The following is a 27595-nucleotide window of genomic DNA, read 5'->3' on the forward strand; positions in this document are numbered from 1 at the left end:
CTGTGGTTCTAACGAGGGTGTGTGTGTATGTGTGCGTGCTGGTTGTTGTGTTCTGTGGTTCTAACGAGGGTGGGTGGGTGGGTGCGTGCGTGCGTGCTGGTTGTTGTGTTCTGTGGTTCTAACGAGGGTGGGTGGGTGGGTGCGTGCGTGCGTGCTGGTTGTTGTGTTCTGTGGTTCTAACGAGGGTGGGTGGGTGCGTGCGTGCGTGCTGGTTGTTGTGTTCTGTGGTTCTAACGAGGTTGGGTGGGTGCGTGCGTGCGTGCTGGTTGTTGTGTTCTGTGGTTCTAACGAGGGTAGGTGGGGGTGTGTGTGTTTGTGCGTGTGTATACGTGCATGCGTGCGTGCTGCTTGTTCTGTTCTGTGGTTCTAACGAGGGTGTCTCTGTTCCTGTGTCTGTGTTTTTGTCTCAGACGAGCCCACGAGTCCGAGTGCTGACCTGCGAGCCAGACACGTGCCGGCCTCCTCCGTGGTGTCGAGCGCCATTAGCTCCGCCCCCCTGATCACCACGAGCCCCGCCTCCCCCACCTTCACCTTCCCGCTGACCAGGGTCTTCTCGCATGACTGCAGTGAGTCTGCCCTCTCCCTCTCTATACCTCTCTCCATCCTCCACACCTCTCCCTCCCTATACCTCCCTCCAGCCTCCACCTCTCCCTCCCTATACCTCCCTCCAGCCTCCACACCTCTCCCTCTCTATACCTCCCTCCAGCCTCCACACCTCTCCCTCTCTATACCTCCTTCCAGCCTCCACCTCTCCCTCTCTATACCTCCCTCCAGCCTCCACCTCTCCCTCCCTATACCTCCCTCCAGCCTCCACACCTCTCCCTCTCTATACCTCCCTCCAGCCTCCACACCTCTCCCTCTCTATACCTCCCTCCAGCCTCCACACCTCTCCCTCTCTATACCTCCCTCCAGCCTCCACACCTCTCCCTCTCTATACCTCCCTCTACACCTCTCTCTTTCTACACACTTCTTTCCACACCTCTCCCTTTCTACACACTTCTCTTTATTTATAAATCCCTTGCTCTCCGCAGGCAGTATCAAGGCCAGCCGCCGCTCCTCCTATCTGCTTGCTATCACCACGGAGCGCTCCAAGTCATGTGACGAGGGTCTCAACGCCTTCAGGGACGAAGGCCGAGTCTTCTCGTGAGTGACCCTCCCTCCCTGGCTCCCTCCCTCACTACTCATGGTTGCTGTGGTTCTGTGATTTTGAATGCCTGATTTTCTCTCTCTCTCTCTCTCTCTCTCTCTCTAGGAGGCTTCCAAAACGAGTGAAGAGCTTTTTCACAGATGGGGTGAGTTTGATGCAGCTGCTCTTTATTATTGTGCATGATCGCATATATTGTTATTATTAAATTATTAATATAGTCAAACTGCCCTTCTGTGAATCTATATATTAGGGCTGTCAAAAATTGTTTGAACCAACTGCTAGATCACAATGGAGTCTGTTTATTACTCCCCTTACTGCATTTACAATGATCAGTTTCCTTGACTCATAAATTGATGTTTTTCATTGCCGTTAAAATAATAATAATAATTTTAAATTCTCTTTTATTAATAACTTGAAATTGCCTAAATAAAACAACATTCACGAGTAACGGTTATATCCTCCATAATTGTAAATAATATGTAAATAAATGTGATTATTGAAATAAAACAAAGCTATAATGTAATTGGGTCTGATGTTAACGCACTAATGGTGCTGCAGGAAATTAATTATGGTATGCTAAGAGGGACAAGACAGGAATGCGATTAATTTGCGTTAAAAAAAAAAAATTAATCGCATAAGTTAACTGCGATTAATTGACAGCGCATATATATATATATATATATATATATATATATATATATATATATATATATATATATATATATAATCTGCCCCCGGTATTGACCCCGTGCTCTGCTGTGTTTCAGTCTCTGGACAGCCTGGGCGTTGCGCAGGACGTTCGCTCAAAGCGCCACTCCACCTCGGAGCTCAGCAACCTGACCTTCAGTGACGTGCGCAGGGAGGGCTGGCTGCACTACAAGCAGATCCTCACCGAGAAGGGAAAGGTGCTCAGCCAACACCTCCGATATACTGTGAAATACATGCCCAAGAATATCGTTTTTGCATCATTAGGGGTGTGCGTGCAAGGATTCTGTTGTTAGTGGGTGTGTGTACCAATGTGCCTGACCCTACTCTCACTGTCTTTCTCTTTGTGTGTATCTCAAGGTGTGTGTCTGTATCGCAGTGTGTGTAGTAGTAGTGTGCGTCTCGCTCTGTGTATCGCTGTGCCAGCCTTACCCTCCCCACCCCCTCTGTATGTCTACTCTGTGGGCAGCAGGATGCAGTGTGTGTGTGTCTCTGTGTATTGCTGACCCTCTCCCCCTCTGTCTCTGTTTCAGAAGGCGGGCAGCGGGATGCGTCCCTGGAAGCGAGTGTTCTCCGTGCTGCGCTCGCACGCGCTCTTCCTCTACAAGGACAAGCGAGAGGCCGTGCTCTTCAACTCCGCCCACTCCGAGGACGAGCAGCCAATCAGCATCCGCGGCTGCCTGGTGGACATCGCGTACAGCGAGACGAAGCGCAAGCACTCTCTGCGGCTCACCACGCAGGACTTCTGCGAGTACCTGCTGCAGGCCGAGGACCGGGACGACATGCTGGGCTGGATCAAGGGGATCCGCGAGAACAGCAGAACCGGCGGGGAGGTGAGGGGAGGACCGCGGCCTCGTCAAAGCAAACGCAGTGTCAAACGTTTTGACTAGAAGCCTTTCTCAGTGTCTTCAGTACAGTACTGGAAGAAGCGTAATAAATTCAAAGACAAACGTTTTGACTAGAAGCCTTTCTCGGTGTCTTCAATAGAAACACAAAAAGAAAATTAATACATTTTGATAAATTTGATAAATTAGATAAATTAGACAAGAGTTTTGTGTTCTAGTTCAGCAGTACTATGCTAGCCTTTCATCTGACTTGTTGACAATTCTATAACTAGCCATGTATATATATTGATGGTTCCTCATATTAATGTGAGTGTGTTTGTTCTGCAGGATTCTGGTTTCTGCGGTCAGGCGCTCATTAACAAGAAGCTGAACGACTACAAGAAGCAGAGGTACAGCATGATGCATTTCAAAAAATAACGAAGTACTGTTTTCTGAATAGTATGTATAAACATTCACTCATGTTTAGCAGTGCTTTAGAGAAATGACAATAAACCCTCTGCAAAATATTTGCAAAAGGTTTTGTGAACTGCATAGAACAGTACAAATTATCCCTTAAAGAAGTCTCTGTCTTGTAGCAGATGTGCTCAATGTTGGGGTGACCGCTCCCTCTGTCCTGTAACAGATGTGTTGAATGTTGGGGTGACCCTCCCTTCTCTGTCCCAGCCCCACAGGCAGCAAGCCCGACTCCTCTCCTAAAGGGACCCGAATGAAGCCCCCCTTCCTCACGGCAACGGGGGCTCCCCGTTCCCCCAAACATGACTCCGGGAACAAGGGTGAGCAGCATTAATACATCGTATTATTAAAATATAACTTGTTCTTACCAGGACAGAGATGGAAATAAGACTCCTGTGTATAACAGTTTCACCCATTCCAGGGTTTAATACGAGCTGGATTTAGCCACAGTGTATAGGTAACAAGCACAGGTGTGTCTTATTAAATTCATAGTGAAACCAGGAATGTGCAATGGGAGTCTTATTTCCATCCCTGCTATATTAATCTACATCAACAGAGGCATCTTTTTTTTTTTTTTTTATTCCGTGCTGCGCCATGCTGTGACAGCTCCATCATATATGACAAATGAGCCAGTTTTCTGTTTTCCATTTCCACCTCCCCCTCATAATCTAAAGCTGATTAAGCCTCTCGCCCCTTCCCTTCCCCTCCCCTCCCCTCCCCAGAGGACAGCAGCCCCCCCAAGTCTCCATGGGGGATCAACATCATGAAGAAGGTGAAGAAGTCGGGGCCCAAAGTGTTTGGGGTGCGGCTTGAGGACTGCCAGCACGGGGTTAACGAGAAGGTGAGGCTGTGGCGCTGCACGTGTGTGTGTGTAATAGTGTGGACGTGCGATTTGTTCTGACTCTGATCTCTCGGTTCCCTGTGTGTTTGTTCTGACTCTGATCTCTCGGGTCCCTGTGTGTTTGTTCTGACTCTGATCTCTCGGGTCCCTGTGTGTTTGTTCTGACTCTGACCTCTCGGTTCCCTGTGTGTTTGTTTGTGCATGTGATTGTTCTATATTCTGACCTCTCTGTTCCCTGGCCAGTTTGTCCCCCTGATCGTGGAGCTGTGCTGTGGCCTGGTCGAGGAGATGGGTCTGGAGTACACTGGTATTTACCGGGTCCCAGGCAACAACGCTGTGGTATGCAGCCTGCAGGAGCAGCTCAACAAGGGCAGCATTGACATCAACCCTGCCGACGAGGTGAGGTGCACAGCATAGCATAGCATAACACAACACTGTATAGCACAACACAGCACAGCATAATGCTGCATAGCACAACATAGCATAGTACAGCACAGCATAGCACAGCATAGCACACCACTGCATAGCATAGCACAGCCGTACACAGTACAGTATAGCATAGCAGAGCACAGAATAACACTGAACAGTACAGCAGTTACAGCACAGTACCACTCCAATTAAAAGCCCATTAGGCTCGTGAGAGCTTCATTACAGAGACCACTATTATTATTTTTTTTCCTTTCCTAGAAATGGCAGGACCTGAACGTGATCAGCAGTCTGCTCAAGTCTTTCTTCAGAAAGCTTCCAGAGCCCCTCTTTACTGACGGTGAGTCGAATCCACGCTGCACTCACACCAGTACAGGACTGGGAAGCAGCTTGATTCAACAGTTATTTTAACATGCCTCGGGATGTGGGGGGATGTGTCAGACAGACAGACAGTTCCTTTAGTAAGAATGATTTGGAAAGGCTGGACACTAACTTGGACCTTGTCAGTTTAATGCTGATTCACTTTCTATCTGCAGACAAATACAACGATTTCATAGACGCTAACAGAATGGAGGATGCAGGAGAGAGACTGAAAACCATGAAGAAACTGGTGCGTACTGGGAATGGGGCGTAGCCGCGATGAACAATAAATGTACAGTGATTTAAATATGTAGTAGCCTAATTATTACATCACAGTATGTGCTTTTAAAATGATACAGAATAGGACCTAGGACAAATATAGTTGTATTTGATATTTTATTTGTAAACACCAACTATTTCAAAGTTAAATATATATGCTTGAATAAATCAGTGTTGTTTTTAAATATTCAAATATTAATTGCACAGTTGTATTTATTATTTGAAAATATTTTTTAAAAAATTGCAGAAAACAAATACTATTCCCAAATAGTTCATTTATTATAAAAAACTAAAGCCTAATTATTACCCTAAATGTTTAATTATCTACCAAGTCTTGTAATTACCACCTGGTGGTTGAGGATGATTTCTGAGGAGGAAAATGCTCAACATGTTGAATTCAACTTCAAAACAGACCATTAAACCAGCGATTTAAAGATATTTCATTGTTTTCAGGTATTTACCCACTGCAATAAAATATTCAAATATTTCAATTAATTGATCAAATTAAATCTAATTGCAATAGAATAGTTTCCAAAAGATACTTGAGTGGTTAACGAGGACAAGGCTTAACCTGCTTAGACTGCAGGATAATAATTAGGCTGTGGTTTTGTTACAGTTACATATTTATGAAGAGTTTAAAGTATTTCAACTGCTTTAAACATTTAAATATTTTCAAATAATAATTTACTTTCTGGGATATGTATTTAATTCTTTTCAAGTAATAGTTACTTTTCACAAAACGTATTTATAACTATATTTATCCCAGGTCTGGTGGGTAGACAGATCTTTTCATTTTAAGGTGCTGTATCAAGTTTGCTTATCTGGTATCAGCTGACCGATCAGATTTAGCTGCTGCCACACGTATTTTCTTGACACAGGAACAGTGTCAATCTTGTAAAGCGTGTTCGTGAGCTGACTCTGTTACATTCTCTCCCCTCTGCCTCTCTGTCTGTCTTTCAGATCCGAGACCTGCCGGATTATTACTTCCACACACTCAAGTTCCTAGTCGGTCACCTCAAAACAGTGGCTGACCACTCCGATAAAAACAAGGTGAGTGAGCGAGCGACTCTCTGCACAGCAGGTCTCTTTCCGTTGCACAAGAACATTCACATTTTTAGTTGGTGTCACCTCAGTGCTGTTACCGTTGCAGATATGCACACAGTAGCATGTCTCACGTTTCTGTTTCCCTCCCTCTCTAGATGGAGCCTCGTAACCTGGCCCTGGTTTTCGGCCCCACGCTGGTCAGGACGTCGGAGGACAACATGACTGACATGGTGACGCACATGCCAGACCGCTACAAGATTGTGGAGACCTTGATACAGCATGTGCGTGGAGAACTTTTTTTTTTTTTTTTCCTTCACTTGTTTCATCAAGGTCTTTACGTCAAAGTGAAATAGCTGTGCCTGTTTGTGAAATGTCAATTAGTAGCGAAAAAAGCAGTTTACCTGAAACCAGTTTTTTACTTTTGTTTTTCAGCACACCTGGTTTTTCAGTGAGGAGACGGACAAAGATGACAAGGTTAATTGACTGTTTTATTTATTTATTTATTCAATAACACACGACACTAAAATGCTAAAATAAGTTAGACCTGCTGGATTATTCCTATTGGGAGTGTTAAAGAATAGCTGTATGTTTGTGTTGATGCAGACAGACAGACAGACAGACAGACGAACACAGGCACGCACGCACACACACACACACACACACACACACAGATGAACACGCACGCACGCACACACGCACAGACAGACAGATGAACACGCACACACTCTGACTGCCTGTGTGTTTCTCTGTCTCTCAGACTCCAGTAGACAAGGCAGACATGCAGCCAGCGCCGAACATTGACCACCTCCTGCCCAACATCGGGAGGACTGGGGTGCTGGCGGAGGCCTCGGGTAAGGAAGCTGCTTAAACGATACATTTGAAAGCAGAGGAACGCGAGCGAGCCGGACGAGCGCACAGCCGCACTCACAACTTTCCACATGCCTGCAGACTTGCTGATACTGTCGCCATCAGTTCTGCATTCTGACGTTCGTGTGTCAAACTCGGGACATCTCAGTTTGACCTGGAGCACTTGAAGCTTTAAGGGAGGTTTTGAATGTGAGGCAGCATGAGGAGGATTTGTAACTGGACAGGGACAGACGAGCGGGTTCACGACGCGTGTTCCAGGGGTGGGTAGTTCAGTGTTAGTGTCATGGTGCCGTGTGGACGCTGACCTGTGGTGACATTAACACCACTGTCCTCACAGTGAAGCAGATAGAGGGAGGGAGGGCGGCTCTGTAGGGCTGCTGTTACTTCACAGATATCTCAAAGTGAAAATGAAACATGAACTAAACAAGAGAACAGAGAGAGGGGGGGAGGCAGTGAAATAGGAACTTAAGCCAATTTAAGAAAGGGAAGTGTATTAAAAAAAAAAAGAAAAAAAAAATATCAGCAGTTACTTTAACCTTTTAAGGGCAGCAGGCATTGCACTGCAGAATGAGGCAGAGCCTACTGTTAAAATGTGTTTATTAATAATAATAATAATAATAATAATAAAAATAATAATAATAATAATAGTAGTAATAATGATAAATATATACTGTTAGATTTGCTTCTTTCTAGATGTGGCTGTTACTTTATCTTTTAATATACTTGTTTCCCTACTTTCTCTCTTTCTCTCTATTCTGTATTTAACCTTTCTGCTCTCCTTTTCCTAGCTGAGCCAGTGGAACAGCCACTCCGGTATGATGGGATTTCTCTGGACTAGTGTGTGTGTGCTACTAGTGTTCGTGCTGCTTGTGTGTGCGCGTGTGTGAGTGTACAGTATGTGTGCGCCTGTGATCCAGCATTAGAAACTCACACCAGCCCTACTGCTGCGCTCAGTCCTGGGTTTCATAACTCCCCTCAAATGAAGTCTATTGTTTTCATGATCAGGAGGCAGGAGTTTGTGCAATCAGTCATTAAATAATCTCCCCTCGCTTATACAGTACACACAAGGTAACAGTTTTTTATGCTGGTAAGTGCGATCAGTTCAGAATAGATTTACCAGGGGCCTGATTGTTCAAACTCCCGACACCTACCTGGTCCTTTCAGTAATATACCTGAACAAGAGCTCTGGAATCCAGGGCTGGGTGCAACTTCTTACCCTGGTGTCTATTCAGCTGCAGCATTCTGCCATAGACACCGTGGCGCTCCACTTGTTTTTCTTGTCATCCCTACACCAGTTGTGTCTGATCTGAAGATGTGCTCATTCTTTACGATCAGTAATCATCCACGTGTGGCATTTGTGATGTTAGGGAACAGTAAGTGGAGAACTCTGCTTACATGGAATCATAGTGTCCAGGTGTGCGTGTGTGTGTGTGTCTGTGTGTGTGTTGAGCAACAGTTTGGTGCTTCACCCATAACCCCATTGCGTTGCTGTGCCATTGTGTTAGTGTGGATGTGTCTGTGTTAGTGTGGATGTGTGCCTGTATGTGTCGCTGTGTGTATTATGTCTGTGTTAATGTGTAAGTGTGTCTGTGTGTGTATGTCTCTGTGTTTGTGTGTGTGTCTGTGTGTATGTCTCTGTGTGTGTGTATGGCTCTGTGTTTGTGTGTGTGTGTCTGTGTTTCAGTGTGTGGCTCTGTGTTGGTGTGTATGTCTCTGTGTGTGTGTGGCTCTGTGTTTGTGTGTGTGTGTGTGTCTGTGTTTCAGTGTGTGGCTCTGTGTTGGTGTGTATGTCTCTGTGTGTGTGTATGGCTCTGTGTTTGTGTGTGTGTGTGTCTGTGTTTCAGTGTGTGGCTCTGTGTTTGTGTGTATGTCTCTGTGTTTGTGTGTGTGTGTGTATGTCTCTGTGTGTGTGTATGGCTCTGTGTTGGTGTGTCTGTGTTTCAGTGTGTGGCTCTGTGTTGGTGTGTATGTCTCTGTGTGTGTGTGGCTCTGTGTTTGTGTGTGTGTATGTGTCTGTGTTTCAGTGTGTGGCTCTGTGTTGGTGTGTATGTCTCTGTGTGTGTGTATGGCTCTGTGTTGGTGTGTCTGTGTTTCAGTGTGTGGCTCTGTGTTGGTGTGTATGTCTCTGTGTGTGTGTGGCTCTGTGTTTGTGTGTGTGTGTGTCTGTGTTTCAGTGTGTGGCTCTGTGTTGGTGTGTATGTCTCTGTGTTTGTTTGTGTGTGTCTGTGTGTATGTCTCTGTGTGTGTGTATGGCTCTGTGTTTGTGTGTGTGTATGTGTCTGTGTGTATGGCTCTGTGTTTGTGTGTGTGTATGTGTCTGTGTTTCAGTGTGTGGCTCTGTGTTGGTGTGTATGTCTCTGTGTGTGTGTATGGCTCTGTGTTTGTGTGTGTGTGTGTGTCTGTGTTTCAGTGTGTGGCTCTGTGTTGGTGTGTATGTCTCTGTATGCGTGTATGTGTCTGTGATGTGCAAGTGTTAAACCAGCCCCCGCCCCACACACTCCCTGCTGTTTTCCGCTCTCATCCCATGGCTTCCACTCGCTGGTGTGCCGTGGTGTGAATCCCGCTTCATTCCCTCCGCAGCTCAGAATTAACTGTGGGGCAGCGCTGGAACAAGGGGTGTGCAACAGGGAGGGAGTGGGAGTGGGAGTGGGAGAATGCAGTGGCCTCAGACATCTCGGTATAAATGTCCTGGCTGGCCAATCATAGCGGTTCTCAAACTTTTTCTTCTTAATTTACATTGACTTGCACAGCAGTTTGATCCATTCCTGGTTTAGTAAGACACACCCAAGCTTGTTACCTATATACACTGGGGCTAATCAAGCTTGTATTAAAACCTGGAATGGGTGAAGCAGCTATACAATAGGAGTCTTATTTCAATCCCTGTGCCATGAACGACACTTATATGCAACCCTTATAAAATATAATCTAGAAATGCATCTAGAGGTTTTTCACATTTAAGAATGGAAACAAAAAAAGTCAGCTTGTCACCCGCAGTTTGAGAACCCTGCTGTAGGACATCCTGGGCCTGGGTTCGAATGAAAGAACTGACAGTGATTTGTATGTTGCACACCCCCCCTCCCTGCCCCCCCCCCACACATCCGCTCCGCAATTACTAATGTGCCAGCCCGCCCCTCTAACAAACGATCTCCCACTGTCTCCTACAGATTCAACCAACAGCGACTCAGCTAAATCCAAGGTAGGAGAAACATCACCAGCATTCATTCTTGATAGATTTCAGATATGTATTGTATTCATTTTTGTTATTATTTATAATAAGTGTACGTGTGTCTTGTGACAGAATCCTCTTGCCACACCTGAAGTGCTCACAAGGAGAAACCTTGATTTTATATATATAAATATAAATACACAGCTGACCCTGTCTTCTAGATCAGCTGAACCTATTACCTTATTCATCTGATACGAGACAGGGTCAGCTGTATGTTTGACCTTTATTCAAACATCTGACGCCTTGTCTCTCTCTGTCCCTTTGTGTCTGTCCCTCTGTCCGTGCGTCTCAGGGCTCGTGGGGGTCGAAGCGGGAGCTGTACTCCAAGGAGCTCCTGGCCCTGTCCATCCTGTCGGCCGTGACCCGCAAGCGCAAGAAGCGCCGCAATGCCAGAGTCCGGGGCAACAGCACCGACGAGGACTCCGAGCACGAGCCAATCAAAACCAGCCACCGCGGGGGGCGGGGCCTGGAGGAGGAGGAGGAGGAGGAGGAAGGAGCGGGAGCCAGGGGGGATGAGGAAGAGAGGGAGGGGGCGGGAGAGAGAGAGGAGGAGGAGGAGGAGGAGGAGACTGGAGGAGAGAAGCAGCGAGATGATCCCAGGAGCCAGGAGGTCGAAGAGGAGCAGTGCAGAGCCCCAGAGGAGCCGAAGGAGAGGCCCCCCCCGGATGCTCGCTCCATCGTGTCGGGGTACTCCACACTGTCCACGCTGGGGGGGCGTGGGGGGGAGGAGGCGGATGACGAGCGCAGCGAGCTGGTGAGCGAGAGCGGGGGGGGTCTGCCGGAGACCGACACGGAGAGTGGCTTTGCCTCGCACCCGCAGACCCAGGAGAGACCCCCCAAGCAGGACCGCCGGAGGAGAGGCCAGGAGCAGGAGAAGCTCTCCCAGCAGCTCTCCCAGCAGCTCAGCAAGCTGCCCGCCCCCGCCCCCCCCCGCAGCTTCCTGTACTCGCACTGCAGACCGGGAGCCACAGGGGGGGAGGTGGGCCCCCGCTCAGACACCCCCTCCTCCCTCTCATCCAGCACCTCCACCTCCAGCACAGCTCCCCGGCTGCACAGCCGGCCCTCCTTCAACTCCCGCAGGCTGATCCAGTGCGACACGCTGGCCCGCAAGAAGCTGCGCGGGGGGGAGAAGAGGCTTCCGCGGCCCCCGGGTTTGGAGAAAGACGCAGGGGGTTGTTTGCGGTCCTCGCTGGGGGAGGAGGAGGCAGGAGTCGCCGTGGACACTGCAGACAGTGCCGACAGCAGCAGGGTCTCTGTTCCCAGGGCGGTGTGCAGCAACCAGGAGAGCCTGAGGCTGGGCGGGGAGCCGTGCAGGGTGAACGAAGCCGCCTCCTTCTCCCCAGCCTCAGCAGGGAAGCCCCTCCCCAGACCTCGCTCCTCCGCAGACGACATGTTCGGCGTGGGCCTGCGCAAGCCCCACTCCCCCGAGACGCGCCGCAAGAAGAAGGCATGGCGCCGGCACACGGTCGTGGTGAACATCAGCGGCATGTCCGACCCCCAGAGCGGCAAGAGACTGTCTGACTCCTGCAGCGAGGGTCGGCCGCGCTCCGGGAGCTATGGCAGCCGCCCTCAGGACAGCAAACCTGCCCGCTCCAGCGCTGTGGATCTGCCACCCCCCTATCCCCACCCCCCCGGCAGCGCCCCGAGCTCTGCGCCTCAGCACACAGCAGCCTCCCGCTTCCACCTGTATCTCTAGGGGTGGCAGGGCAGGGTCAGGGCAGTGATGTCAGCCCTGGTCTTTACAGGAGCCCTCTGCTCAAACCGCTTGCATCTCCGTCATTCCCCCAGTCCACTGCCCTTCATCAAAGTATCTTAGACAGACCTCCCGTTTTTTATTTCGCTGTGCACTTTTTCAGAAATACTGAAAACAGTGAATTAGTGAAGGGGCCCTTTATACAGGAAAAACAAGACTTGTACAATTCAGTGTCAACACGGACTACCAGTGACTTATCGAGGGAGCACTATATTCATTTTAATTTTTTTTTTTTTTTTTATATAAATAATACAAGCCAAGGAACAGAACTAATCAGGATTACATTTTAATAAGAAATGTGAGTTTTTTTTCTAAAGATTATTTTACAGTACGCCATTCTCAGACGCTTGTTTAACCTGTCACCGGTCCCGATAGAAGCAGGAGTTCTGCAATCATGAAATAATGCCAGCTCTGTTTCTGCAGGGGAGCCTCAGGCTGTACTGAAGGGCAGCAGTGTTACACAGGCAGTGCCACTCCTGCAGTCACACAGCACACCACACTGCAGACAGGGATCGGATCAGTGCTGCAGATACTGTCAGTGTTACAGGGATAGCATCCTCAGTCCAGGTGTTGGTTTCAGCTGTGTCCTATATAGTGCAGGCTTAAAGATTGCTATTTTTTGATAATGAGTTTATTGTTGATTTTGTACCACCAGCCTCCAATCCACTATTCAAAAGGAAAACAATACTGAAGTCTGGATCTCTACAGTATCCCTTCGATCGACAATACATAACTATATATCTATATGTCGATATCCATCTGTATATATATATATATATATATATATATATATATATATATATATATATATATATATAATATAATCTTTATGTCTGTATGTCTTTAGGACCTGGCTGAATCAACTGTTGTGTTAAAGAGTTTTACAATGGAGGGCAGTGCTGTGTGGGGTAATAGCAGTATTATGCGATCAGTGTGGCTGTGTTTCAGGCAGTGGTACAGGACAGTGAGGCTCCTCCCATTCCTCCACTCTGGGTGCTTTTCCTCCCTCCCAGCCCTGTCTCCACAGCCCAGCGGGGAGTTTGCAGGCTCCTGGCTCCCTGTGCTAAGTTGAGGGACCATGCAGTGCGTGTGTGTGTGTGTGTGTGTGTGTGTGTGTGTGTGTGTGTTCATGTGTAAGAGTTTTTTGTAACATGTGTATAAAGCCTTGCTAAGTTAACCTCTGTGTGTGTGTGTGTGTGTGTGTGTATGTATGTGTATATATATATATATATATTACACACACACAATGTATAATATTGTATTTTCATTGTTTACAATTGTGCATTCCATGCTCTCCCTTTCTTTACAATGTTACTTGAAATGTTATCCCTTATGTTTATAGCCATTTTTTAATTGTTATATATATATATATATGTATATATATATATATATATATATATATGTATGTATATATATATATATATATATATATATATATATATATATATATATATATATATATATATATAATTTTTTTTTTTGTAAGAAACAAAAAAGTACTTTTAATTGTAAAATAGATGTTTCAGGTATTTGGTGTATTTGTTTTAAAGAGGCAGTTCCTTCCAGTGCTGGCCACGTCGCTTGCACCCCTCTTACCTTTCACAAGGTGGCACAGGAGACAGGGGCTTCAGTTCACATTCAGAAGTACCTGACAAAACCTAGTGTGGGCAAAACCATGCATAGAACACACACTGGAGCACTGACTGTGGACGAGTCCAGTATCTATGATCTCACACGCTCCCTGCCCTGCATGAACGAATGCGTGCATGCGCCCGATCCCGCTGCCCCTCGCTGTCAAAGAGATCGGAGGAGTCTTGGCATGCAAAGCTCTATATAATAATGTCTGTATTAGTACTGGGACTCCTTTGCTGAAAAGACTAAAGTATTTTGTACTGGCGACGGCCAAACACTTCACACGCTCTCGCTTGTTTAGTCTTGCCATTGACTCTTAAGTTAAAGATTTTCAATTCAAAACTGATCACACACACACAAAATAAAACCGATCACCACCCATTTTAAGGTTGAGCTAAAAATACTATTTTTCAATATTTTCTGCATTGTGAAGACAGTCCTTATGATAGATGCCTCTCACTCAAACACACACAGTGAGCATTTGGCCATTTTTTTTAACTGCAGGCCCTGAAGTTCCTAACAGACTTTTAAGATGGAAGGGGCTGTCTCTTTAACTCAAGGGGGGGGGGGGGGGCACACCTCTCTTCCTGATCTGTGGCAGTGTCCTCCAGCCCCGCCTGCTGGCTGTTTGTGATAGTGCTCCCTGTGAGAGGCCCCTGTCCATACTGTCAGTATCGCTGTCCAGTGTCACCTCTGTTCATTACTGCCGAGGGGAGTTCTGTGTTATGAGGATTTGTCTGAGGTTTGACAGTACTAGAAGTTCTGCCTTTTTAAATAAAAATAAATCTGTCAGACTATAATGTAAAAGAAGTGTACAAGCCGTAGCCACCGCTGTTCTATTGACACACTGATCACTGTACTACGCAAAGCGACCGCAACAACACACTGCCATCGAAAAACAAAGACAAGAAACAACAGAGAGAGAGAAAGAGAGAGAGAAAGAGAGAAAAAGGGGTCTACTACTTACTTCTCTCCTTCCTTCCTTTGGGGACTTCATCCAAGAGGCGCAATGATCGGACCTTTGTCTGGGAGTGCTTCAGTCTACAATGTTACCTAAATGAAGATATACATCCACGCCTCCACCCCGCACCCCTTACCCTTCTGCGGGACCACCTTTCAGTGAACTTGGGAATCTTTTAAAACCGAAAGTCCAAATACATTTTCATCATAAAAAGTGAATGTGACTTTAATCTATGCAACTAATCCAAGTGTTTCCGTGAGAGGTGCAGGACTTGAATGTGGTGCGCCGGCACGCTCCAGTATTGAAAGTGCATGTGTGTGTGTCAGGACCGCGGGACCCCAGATCAGTACAGACCCTGTCCTGCCATTCACACAGCTGGGAGAATGACTGCCCTTTCAAGGACTTTGCTGCAGTGCATGGAATATACAACACAACCTTTTTGGAAAATGGGAGATTTCCAAGTTGTATTCCTGGGATACAGATTTACTGGAAACAGTTTACTTTGTGCTATCCAACATGATATTTTGTCAGCATTACCTTTCATTACAATTGGGTCCAGTTTGATGTGTCCTTAAAGACTTTATTCCTAAAATATTTATTCCTAAAGTTTTTTTTTTTTCTTTTCTTTGTGCTTCAGCATTTTTTAACATTCTTCTATAAGGTTCTCATTTAACGTTGTTCAAGAACAAATGAAAAAAGAATGATCATCATTATTATTGGTCATAATAATAATAGTAGTAGTAGTGCAGTGATTCCCTGATTCGCTCCCTGTCTTGGAGCTGTCGAGTAGTAGTCAAGGCTGTGTTCAGAAGCTCTTCATATTTGAGAGCGGGTTGTGTTGGTGTTTCAGTAGAAGTGTGGTCCTTGTGTTATGATTGGGGTGGGGGGGAAGGATTAGACTGTCGGACTGCATGCTTGAGTTCAACCAAACCAGACAAGCCCCGCCCCAACAGCATGCCCCAGTTTCCACAATTCTAAATCTTAACCTCTCTTTAAAAATGACCAAAGCACACATTTATCTACAAAAACTGCTTAACGCTTTCATTTTCTAGGAACCTTAGGTATTGCAGTTCTCCTATCAGTTGCTAAATTTGTTTTAAAGCCATATTTTTGAATGATACTATACACAGGGGTTAGATGCCAGTAGTTACAAGTGCCAATCTGAGGAAAACTACGGTCTTCCTAAACTAACGGCTAGTGCCAGCCAGGTTCATGGGGTTCAACATTTCTGAATATGGAAGACAGCGCTTATTTTATCCAGTGTATCCCAACTACTACAAAACACTGCACATAAACTCGTGCATACTGTCCAGCAGTTGGCTTCATACGTCTGTATACAACTCGTCCAGCTTGAAGAGGTGAATGAACCCGCCCTGGAGGTGCGGCTGGGTGATTGGTTTGGTCTGAGAACGCGGGGTTTGTTCTCTACAGCTGAGTGATATATTACCGTCTGCCCTGTACAATCTACCCTGACAGCCGGTTAAAAAAAAATAGAACAAATTAAAATGTCAAAAATGAAGTCCTGGGTGCCCAAACGGGTTCCGGTGTGCTCTCCCAGGCCAGCTCCCGATTATAAACATGACCTGTGTGAAGGGTGACCCACTTCACGGAATAATGCCGTCACTGGTGAATTACAATGTGTTTGACCAGGTGCAGGGTTGTGCAGGAGGGGCTATTGCTCAGCTTTGGGAGAACAAGCTTATTTGTAATTTTTCACAGAATAATTCATTGTGTTTTTTTTTTTTTGTTTGTTTGTTTTTTTTCTATGGCGTGGAAACAACATGATACCAAACCAAAACTATAACCAATCAAAATGGAATAAAAAGCAGGGTATTGTCCGTGGGCAACGACCCATCTTGGTTATATTTTAGACAGGCAGCACCATGCATAGAGGTGTCTTACCCCTGACTGACTCACTATGTGTGTCACGGTTTGTCTGTGTTTTTAGCAGCGTGGGTAGAAACACGGGCGAGGTCACCTTGACTGTTATATTCTTTTTGCAAAAATAATTTCATTTCTTCCTTTTCATTTTTTTTTAAATTTTATTATTGTCATTATTCCTATTATTTTATATTGCTGTTATTTTTTTAAAGCTCTCCTGGAAGTGCCTCATTTGGGTGGCGTGTCGATCGTCTCGTTGCTGCAGACACAGCGCATTAAAGATACAGTACGCAATTCAGAAACAATACAACAAACAAACCCGCTTTTAAAAAAATATATAGTTTCCAAGGTTACAAAATACAATAAGAAAATAAAACAAAAACACGCACTTACCTCTCTCCAAATGCTTAACAAAAAGCACATTCGTAAAAAGACAACTATGCAGTTTCCTTATCCATTCTAAAAAAAAAAAAAAGAGAACTTAATATGCTGCTATAGAAAGTGTTTTTTTTTTTTCAATATTTTTTTCTTAAAGAAATGATGTGTCCTTGTTTGCAGGAAAGTTACAGACACTGGCTGGGTGAAACGTTAGGAAATTGCTACTGTGTCGTTCATTTAGTTTGGCTTTGATTTACAGTGTTGTTTACAGCTGTCTCAACACCTAGTATCTGCTGACTCTCGAGCTTCCAGAAAGATTAAGTAAACCAGACCATTCCAGTGGGGCCTTGGACAAAACTGTCAAACGCAAACATGCATACAAATATATATATGCATATATATATATATATTTACACACATTAAAAAATACTGTATATGCATATGCATTTAAATAGATGTATGCAAATATTTGCTGTAAAGTTTATTTTTTCTTGTTTTGTACATACTGTCTTTAAATGTGTAACATATTATATTAAAAAAAATATTATTATGAACTTTGTTTTAGAAATGTTGCTAATATGAAATGGTGTAACTTTGCTAAACCAGCCTGCATGAAACAAGTCCCTTTAATATGTCCATGGTTCAGTGCTTTAAAAACAATGCAACCTGCAACAAAAATGTTATATATATATATAAATAAAAATGTGTTGGAAATAAATGGAATTCTAAAAAAAGTGGGGTTTTTTTGTCTTTATCATTTGAATTGCAGAACGCTAGTCAGCACTACCAGAAGAATAAAATTTTTAAGATCTAGAAATTACAATAACGCTCTGACAAGGATTCTCAGCAAACTATAAACCAAGTAAAAAACAAATGAATAGGAGTGGATCTCATTATTGGAGAAACAGAAGAACTCTGGACCACTGGCTAAACCCTTGAAAGCACCGGTAGCTGATGGCTGTTGCACTAGGCAAGGTTTCAAGCAACCTCTTGCTGCACAATCTTTAATTGCGCTACTTGGCGAAAGCAATTTTGTGTGGTGCTGTACCCTTAGAGACTAGTCAATGTGAAGAGAAATGTTAGTAGAATTTAACTGCACAAGGTTTCATACAGGGGGAGCAGTTAGAATTATAACAACTGAAGGGGTAGAAGAAAGGATTTTAAAAGCTATTGGAACAACTTTCCCATCTGTAACAATGAAGTTTAGATACCTTGGTTCTAAATTACAGACCCTTCTATTTCTCATCAATAGCAAGATGACTGAGGAGGAATGTTTTCTGTGTTACGAGGTGGCATGTAATCCAGTGTTCTGATTGGTGGAGGGGGAGGTGCAGGGCAGCGCTAACCGAAGAACCAGCAAATGAGCCAATGGGCATGCATGGTGGAGAAGGGCGGCTGACAAAGTTTGAGGTCAAAGGGTAGAGTTCAGGGGTTCGTGACCGCTGATGTTTTTGTTGTTTCTTCCTGTTTCAGAGTAACAACTCGAGACTCATCCGTAAGAGAGCTGTACTTTATTAGTCACACAAACACAGCACTTATTTACAAAAAAAAAAACAAAAGAAAAACAGCAGTCTCTTAATTCAGAATTTTCTCACAAACACATTTCTCACAGAATATCATCATGGCATCCAGACTCATCAGTTATAGCTTTTTATTATTATTATTATTATTATTTTTTTTAAATATATCACTCTACTCTACAAATGGAAGCATCACTCTTTAGAAAAACAACACCGTCATTGGTTTCTGAAAATGTCTGGTTTTGAAACTGTCAGATTTATTGTTATAATATTTTTCCACGTTTCTTTATTGTATTAATTAATTACAGACCACAGTAAAACTCATGCCTGAGCGACTAACACACAGTATAAACTAAAAAATTAAAAGGGTTATTTTTCTACAGTTTTTTTTTTTTTTAAATCAGTTGAGTCACTTTATTTTTAAACATATAGACAACATTGCAGACTGCAGCGTGCAATTGAGAATATACATGCAGAAGATGGGACTTTCTCCTTTTTGTAAAAAAACAAACAAAACAAACTCATTTTATATGGAAAAGGGTAAATGTTTATATACAGATTGTTGATGCCATGAGTTTAACATCCACACATTCATGTAGACAGCCTTTAAATTAATAAAAAGCAAAAAAAAAAACAACTTTTTTTTACAGAAAAAAAACATGTCAGAGGTTAAAATAATGTATCAAATAAGACTTCTGATAAATATTCAGTAATATAAAAATTACATTTCAGTCTATTTTTTAGAAATGTTTAGAATTGTTCTTGGTGGAGATTTTTTTTTTTTTTTTTTTTGGGGGGGGGGGGGGGAGAAAATATGCCACTTTCAGTAAAGCAAGTCAAGTTAATAAAAATACAAAATGGGACGCAAAAGATCACCCAGAACTATTCCAATCATCACAAATAGGTACGAAGATTTTAGAAATCGCTGAACACCCTCCCCCCCCCCCCCCCCCCCCAATTAAAACTGACCCCAGGGTTTACAAGGAAAGTTTTACAAGTTTTCAACAATGTTAGAACGAGGTTATAAAGCGTTATGAAAGATGTGTTTCAGTTCACCCAGTTCTGAGTCAATGCATAGAATCTCCCATCACAGGGCTGGCAATAAGACTCCTATTGCATAGCAGCTTCACCCATTCCAGGTTTTACTACAAGCCTGACTCACCACAGTGTATAGGTAACAAGCTCAACTATGTTTTATTAAACTCACAGTAAAACCAGGAATAGACACTATGCAACGAGAGTCTTGTTTCCATGCCTGCATCATTTAAAACAGTTCACAATCTGCTCAGAAAGACTATATGTGCTTCAGGTAGAAAACTCATTTCCAAGATTTGCAATGGAAGGAATGCTTCTAGGTAATTCTCACACTGACGGACACAAACGTTTGTTTGCTTTGTCGACATGCTAGCAATTCTACACTTTGACCATTGGGCACGACCGCCCATATTATCTTCTTGTTTGTATTCATAAAAACAAGACTCCTGATACGTAGCAGTTTCACCCATTCCAGGTTTTACTATGAGCTTGACTAGCCACAGTGTGACTTATTAAACTCAGAGTAAAACCAGGAATGGAGCAAACTGCTATGCAATGGGAGTCTTATTTCCATCCCTGAAAATGCACAGTACACGAATAACAAAACTAGCTCACCCTGGTAGTGCTCTTCATCAATTCTGGTTACTGTACAAAGAACAAGCTGCTCTTGAGTCCCTCCTGTTACAAATAACAGTGATGTTAGGCTACAGTGAAAAGGAAAAAGTCCAGGACTAGAACTGAAGTGATTACACTTAGCCTTTATACAAAATATCATCATCATATTAGCATCCTGACTCGCACTTAAAAAATGGTGCATTTTTTCTTTTGCTGTATTTTCGGCCACAGTAACAGCATTGTCTGCAAGGTTATATTATAATAAACAGAAAAAAACCCATCATGTACCACTATATAAATATTTAAAGAAACCAGGTAAACAGTCCATGGAAGGGCGCTATTGTAATTCCTCTAACTGTGCTTATTTCAAACCCTGACAGGCTACTGTAAGACTAAAAAGGCTGATTTGAAGTACACAAGCTTAAAAAAAAATCATATAATCTAAAATGAATATTATTAACTTTATATATATATTATATATAGTGATATGTACATATATATTTGAACTAAATATAAAAATGTTAATACTCACTAAAAATATGAAGATTGATTGCAATTTAAATTATCTGCTAAAATGGTCAATATTTGTCAAATAAAATCTGTACAAATAAGGCTTAATTATACAAATAACGATAGAGATGAGAAGAGTATTTGTTTAAAATTGTACATTATATAATATTTAATCTATATATCACACTTTTCTTAACACTATATAGTAATTCAATACATAAACATAAAGATATCCTTTTTTTCTTAAAATGTATTTAAATATTTTTGTGCTTAAATGCAGGAGGGATGACTGTTCTGTTTTTTTACTGCGAGGCTCACCACAGTGTATTCCTGCGTTTCCATATGTAACTCTTTTTAGGCAGGTACGAATTATCGATAACTAACCAGGTGTCTTCTTAAAGCTCTCATGCAAAGCTTCTCAAAACTGAACTGTACAAGTAGCACATTGTAACGTGCTGTATCAGGTCCCTTCACTAAGTCACTGTTCTCAGTAGTACACAGTTTTTGTGTTTGTTTTGTGATACATAAGGTATACATAGTTTGTGCTCAGTTGTTTTATACAATGCCTGATCAAAAGTTAACATGTTTGGCCTTGTTTTGTGTTGTGATTTTTTTTAATATATTCTGGTGTGTACATATAGATATATAAATATCAATAACTTTTTTGTTGGCTTTTAAAAAAAAAAGTTTCAATAAGTAAAACGTTCCATAATCTTCCCACATCAGAAACTCAGAGGCCAGTGACATGGCAATGCACTCTCTCCTAGCATCGCTACCTGATGTACTGCTAGCAGACTGAACTGCACAGCAGGTTTCCTAAATAATACCCAGTCAGGGATGAACCTGGATAAAGTAGCACACTGCTAGGGAAATAACAAAATACTGATTGTCTTAACATGTCAGTATATATATATATATATATATATATATATATATATATAATCTTTAATTGAAATTATTAGAATTTTTACAAATAATGTTACTTTGTATCCCTAGGGTGTCACGATACACGAATCTCCCGATAAGATACCTTCCACGATACGATACCTACCGCGATATGATATGCATCGCGATACGATATGCATTCCGACACAATACCTATCACGATGCGATGTGTGTCACGATACGATATGCATCACGATACGATACCTACCACAATATGATATACATCACGATACGATATACATCACGATACGAAATACATCACGATCCGATACGTATCATGATACGCTGTGCATCACGATACAATATCTATCATGATACGGTATGCATCACGATACAATATCTATCACGATACAATATCTATCACGATACGGTATGCATCACGATACACTATGCATCACAATACGATACCGATCATGATACGCTATGCATCACGATACAATACCTAGCACCGTGCGATATGCATCACAATACGATGCGATATGCATCCCGGTACGATACGATATGCATCACAATACGATGCGATATGCATCGCGATACATGCGATGGTCCTGATGGGCCGCTTGTATAAAGCACAATATGATTGGTCATTTAAGGCCGGAACCATTTTGTTAAAAAAATGAATATGACAGGGAAAGTGTGTGCTCATGCCAGCTATAATAAGTACATTTATTCTTCATTCACGGACCACTTGGTGAACTACAATGAGCTACAATGTTGTGCTTTTGTTCTTGTATGACGATACAAACTTCTATTAAGGTACAATATGCCATGTAAAGAAAGGATCCCGATTCAGCCACAATTCACCGATTCGTTACTGTTCTGCTATGCTCTACAAAATAGTAAGCTACAGTTTACATTGTATAATTTATTCTGTGCTTTTAGATATTTAAGATATTTTATTTTAAAAAAGCAAACAAAATATTTTTAAAAAACTCCTCGTCCTCCACTATCTGTTCTTCCTTCACACATTTTAATCTTCACCATGTTATTAAAACATTGATTGTACTCTGTGTGAAGAATGCTTTACCATCACCGTGTGAAGAATGCTTCACCATCACCGTGTGAAGAATGCTTCACCATCACCATGTGAAGAATGCTTCACCATCACCGTGTGAAGAACGCATTACCATCACCGTGAGAAGAATGCATTACCATCACTGTGTGAAGAATGCTTCACCATCACCGTGTGAAGAATGCTTCACCATCACTGTGTGAAGAATGCATTACCATCACCGTGTGAAGAATGCATTACCATCACCGTGAGAAGAATGCATTACCATCACCGTGTGAAGAATGCATTACCATCACTGTGTGAAGAATGCTTCACCATCACCGTGTGAAGAATGCATTACCATCACCGTGTGAAGAATGCTTCACCATCGCCGTGTGAAGAATGCATTACCATCACCGTGTGAAGAATGCTTCACCATCACCGTGTGAAGAATGCATTACCATCACCGTGAGAAGAATGCATTACCATCACTGTGTGAAGAATGCTTCACCATCACTGTGTGAAGAATGCATTACCATCACCGTGTGAAGAATGCTTCACCATCGCCGTGTGAAGAATGCATTACCATCACCGTGTGAAGAATGCTTCACCATCACTGTGTGAAGAATGCTTCACCATCACTGTGTGAAGAATGCTTCACCATCACCGTGTGAAGAATGCTTCACCATCACCGTGTGAAGAATGCTTCACCATCGCCGTGTGAAGAATGCATTACCATCACCGTGTGAAGAATGCTTCACCATCACCGTGTGAAGAATGCTTCACCATCGCCGTGTGAAGAATGCATTACCATCACCGTGTGAAGAATGCATTACCATCACCGTGTGAAGAATGCTTCACCATCGCCGTGTGAAGAATGCATTACCATCACCGTGTGAAGAATGCTTCACCATCACCGTGTGAAGAATGCTTCACCATCGCCGTGTGAAGAATGCATTACCATCACCGTGTGAAGAATGCATTACCATCACCGTGTGAAGAATGCTTCACCATCGCCGTGTGAAGAATGCATTACCATCACCGTGTGAAGAATGCTTCACCATCGCCGTGTGAAGAATGCATTACCATCGCCGTGTGAAGAATGCATTACCATCACCGTGTGAAGAATGCTTCACCATCACCGTGTGATTAATAAACAGTATCGAATGTTCAAATCTATTAATTATAACTTCTGATATGAAAATACACAAACAGTCTTAGCTTCCTCTACTTTGATCTTGCTACTGCAGCAATATGTGGTTGTAAATATATTCTGTCAGCAGTATCATTATTATTATTATTATTGTTAATAATAATAATAAATAGTTTAACAATTACCTATGGTTAAAATACTCCATATTTCACTGGTTAGTTTTGAAAGCGTTAGTGTTTTGCATCCTTATTAACGCTTTCCTGCACGGCGACCAGTTATATGGGGACAGATACATACTGTATATGGGGCATATGGAAGACGCAAATCATCGCAGCACTTTTCAATGAAAAAAAATATTTATTATGTGTCTAAATCCATTTTTTTCAGCTATTTTCAACATATCATGTATGGCGAGAATCCGTTGTTCCGACTCTGCCAGCAGGTTACATTAATGTATGTATTAATTTATTTTACAGCGCGTATTACTATCTCTGCATTGTCATATACAGGCTACAGTTCCCAGTACGCCACTCCAAACGTTTAAAAACGCCGGCAATTTTGGCCGTTTACCAGGAAACACGTCGAAGAACGTTTCACTTTTAAATATCGGTATACTGTATTCATTTTTACATTTTATTTTGAACATGATATATTTTTGTGCAAACAACTCAACGTTTTCTTATTTTTTTTGCGTTTACACCAGCGTGACAATTGAAACAAAAAATTTGATAGCAAGCGTGTTTTTAGACAAAAATATACCAGTCTACTTCAATTCAACTTCTACTAACAAACGCTGCACACGACAACAATAATAATAATACACATCAATAACTGACCTGTCCTTCTCCGAGGTGTGATACGATTCCAGAGATTTAACATCGACGTTGATTGGATTTTGTTGACCTGCTAGGAATCACCTGGGCGATTCAGTGTGTGCCCAAGTTCACGCCCCCGGTTCTCGATCTCCTCATATTATTATACACGTAACAGTGTATAAGCCACCGGCTGCGGTCTTTTGGGGATTTCTTATTACCAGTACAAATTATATTGCCGGTAAGAAAGTCTCTCCAGAAAGACTTACGTTGCACATACGTTTAGACACATTTTACTGGACGAACTGAACAATAATTAATCACAATGCTTTCAAGACCTCAAAGGTCTCTTCTTCAGGTGAAAGTAGAAAAGAGAGATTGATGTTTGTATTCAAAGGCGGCATCAGAATTTTAACAAAAAAAAAAAAAAATCTTAAATTAAATTCTTAATTACATTTGGGTTATTTTTGTTAAAGTTGTGATGCCACCTTAAATAATAAATAAAAAATACACCGCTAGGATTTCACTTCTTACTTTTACGTTTGGCTCTATACTGCTCTCTAGTGGACGATATTGCAAAGCGCAAAGTGAGGTGGAAATGGCGTCAGGGTTAGCTGTTCTTTTTAAATGATTCTTATAACAAAAAATGTGTTGCAGTGTAAGATAAAAGCTGTTTTGGTTTTTTTTTTACCAAAGGTCAGAATGACTTGAACCATATACAATATTCTATAAATCATTGAACCTTTGTGTATACTGGATAACAATCTAGCAGTCCGGTAACCAGTACAGCACATTGCATACGTGTCTTCAGAATAGCTGCTGCTTCTACTGCTGGGTTAAGGAAAGCGTCCCTCAGATCTGCGGAGTCTGGTTTGCTCGCTTTCTCACTTGCTGGGCAGTTTGTCGAATTGTTATTGCCTCTTCATTTTTTTCTGTGGTTGTTTCCTTGCGTGGCCGTGTCACTGCGTGGCTCCGTGGTTGTTTGTATTTCCCTCTCTCGCTTGTGTTTGTCGCGTGGCCGTGTCAATGCGTGGCTCCGTGGCTGACCGGCTTGGGCAGGGCCTTGCTGGCCCCCCTCTCCTTGAAGCTGTTGAGTGCAGGGTACTTGAGTCCGAGCGAGGACAGCGAGAGGGAGAGGGAGGAGAGGGGTCCCGTCGGGGGAGGGGCAGCGGGGGGAGAGGAGGCTGCTGGCCGACCGTTGGGCAGGGGGAGCGGGGTGGGGGAGAGGGAAGCACGGGGGGAGGAGGAGGGGGGGGAGGCATGGGGCTCCTTTACCAGCCGCTGTCTGAAGCTGGAGGAGAGCAGTGCTTCAGCAGAGAGGCTGGAGAGCAGAGCCCTGGCCTGGCTCGAGGAGGGGGGGTGACGGGAGGAGGGGAGAGAAGAGGAGGAGCTGCGGTCCTGGGGGTATTTCTTCAACCCTGGCGCGAACACGCCACTGCCGTCGCAGAAACTCACGGACTTGGCAGACGGGGGCTGCTGAGGCTCCGCGGACGCTTTGCTGAATCCAAGGGCCTGGAGGCGGGAGGAGAGCATAGAAGAAGAGGAGGAGGAGGAGGAGGAGGAGGAGAGCGGAACAGGAGGAAGGATGGCGAACACAAAAAAGAGAAAAAAAGTAGTCTTGTTGCCAGAGGCCACATCACCTCCAACACACCCCTCCACAAAACCCACCTCCCGACATAGAGGCAGCAGCTGCAGGCAGAGAGACTGTGGGGAGTGGGTGGCAGGGCTCACACTGCAGGCAGAGAGACTGTGGGGAGTGGGTGGCAGGGCTCACACTGCAGGCAGGCAGGCAGGCTTTTTGATTTTTTTTTGTTAGCAGGAAATACAAGGAGAGCAGTTCTTTCAGCGCCACGCACACACGGCTCAGCGCAGTTCAGAAGTCACTCACTGCACCCCAAAAGCGAGAGAGCGGGAGAGAGCGAGGGTGAGAGACACAGAGTAAAGTGCATCGGCGAGGTGCAGAACCAGGCAGGGGTGAGGGGAGTGAGTGGAGAGAAAAGAAGGAAACAGTGAGGAAATAAAAAAAAAGAAACACAGGGTTAATTAATTAAGGTGGGACTCTGCAAGCGTGCACACTACTTGTCTGGTTCACCTTACAACAGCAACAACCAAGTAAATACATGACACACACACAGACAGACAGACAGACAGACAGACAGAAGAACGGGAGACAATCTGGCTTCTTTTATCCAAGTCCTCTTGTATAATAGCAAGGCAGTGCTGCAACTTTTGTATTCATTTTTTTTGTCAAAGAAGTTTCCATCCTCTAGTCTTTTGCACTGCACTTAAAAAGGCTGACATTAACGTTGTAAAATTCCTGTAATTCAAAGCAGCAGCATGTAATGGGTCACTGCAGTTACAGTACTGGCATTGCGGTACTTTAAATAGACATGCTTAACTGATGCACACTCAATAAGAAAGCTGCTAAAAGATTACAGTCGAGTTGGAAGAATTGCAGTGCTACCATTCCCCACAAGAGGGTGCTGTTGTAATACCATGCTAAATTCAAATACAACTCAGTAGAGAACTAAACTCTCTCCCGTTTCAGAGACACACAAAATACATTAAGCAGAGCAGCAGATAAAGACTCCCATTGCACAGCAGTTCAAACCAGTCCAGGTTTTACTACAATGATATGCATATGTTAGTAATGCTAACCAAGAGCTGGAAATCCATTCCCTGACCTGGATGAGCTCTAGTGTCGATGGGTTTGGTCACATTGTGTCAGACTTTCTCAGTGTTTTGTGGCATCCAGCTCAGGGCAGTAATCTCACAGTGCTCTGGAATGGGGTCTCTGCTGCTGCGCTGTGCAGACACACTGTGGGCACTCGGGCTGGGGTGCAAGGGGCCCCGGGTTAGGGTTAGTCTGTGTTGCTGATGCTTGGCAGGGCCTTCCTGACTCTGATGTTGTGTGTTTCACACCCTCCCTGATGTCAAAGGGACATTTTTTTTATTATATCTTTTCATTGTGGTGCTGAGTTCAGATTGTGATTTTTCCCACCCGAAATAAAAACAGACATACACACATACAGACACACTCACGCAAACACACACGCATACAGACATGCACTCACACACGCACACACATACATACAGACACACACTCACACGCATGCGAACACACACACTCACACTCACACGCACACGCAGACACACTCACACACGCATACAGACACACACACATACAGACACTCATACATGCATACAGACACACAC

The 27595-nt window shown here is 43.6% G+C and overlaps 2 protein-coding genes across 7 annotated transcripts in view; one reads left to right on the forward strand and one right to left on the reverse strand.

Moving 5' to 3' along the window:
* The window catches only part of LOC117434474 (rho GTPase-activating protein 23-like), a 66833-nt gene extending 53547 nt beyond the window's left edge, over positions 1–13286 (forward strand). For 5 of the 6 annotated variants that reach the window (XM_059002923.1, XM_059002926.1, XM_059002927.1 and 2 more), the window contains exons 8-24: positions 411–566; positions 1032–1143; positions 1253–1292; positions 1915–2052; positions 2386–2685; positions 3025–3086; positions 3361–3470; positions 3873–3991; positions 4235–4390; positions 4679–4757; positions 4954–5027; positions 6017–6106; positions 6256–6381; positions 6533–6574; positions 6858–6951; positions 10132–10163; positions 10486–13286. In XM_059002923.1, the coding sequence (XP_058858906.1) occupies positions 411–566; positions 1032–1143; positions 1253–1292; positions 1915–2052; positions 2386–2685; positions 3025–3086; positions 3361–3470; positions 3873–3991; positions 4235–4390; positions 4679–4757; positions 4954–5027; positions 6017–6106; positions 6256–6381; positions 6533–6574; positions 6858–6951; positions 10132–10163; positions 10486–11889 (3134 nt within the window). In that variant the 3' untranslated portion in view covers positions 11890–13286. The remainder of the gene's footprint in view (positions 1–410; positions 567–1031; positions 1144–1252; positions 1293–1914; positions 2053–2385; positions 2686–3024; positions 3087–3360; positions 3471–3872; positions 3992–4234; positions 4391–4678; positions 4758–4953; positions 5028–6016; positions 6107–6255; positions 6382–6532; positions 6575–6857; positions 6952–10131; positions 10164–10485) is intronic. The other variant, XM_059002925.1, reaches the window with a different exon arrangement.
* Positions 13287–18464: 5178 nt separating this feature from the next.
* Positions 18465–27595, reverse strand: part of srcin1a (SRC kinase signaling inhibitor 1a) — a 75275-nt gene continuing 66144 nt past the window's right edge. The window contains 1 exon segment of the mRNA XM_059003357.1: positions 18465–25891. Coding sequence (XP_058859340.1) covers positions 25403–25891 — 489 coding nt within the window. The 3' untranslated portion in view covers positions 18465–25402.

The sequence above is a fragment of the Acipenser ruthenus genome, chromosome 28, assembly GCF_902713425.1.
Source record: "Acipenser ruthenus chromosome 28, fAciRut3.2 maternal haplotype, whole genome shotgun sequence".
NCBI classification, from domain to species: Eukaryota; Metazoa; Chordata; class Actinopteri; order Acipenseriformes; family Acipenseridae; genus Acipenser; species Acipenser ruthenus.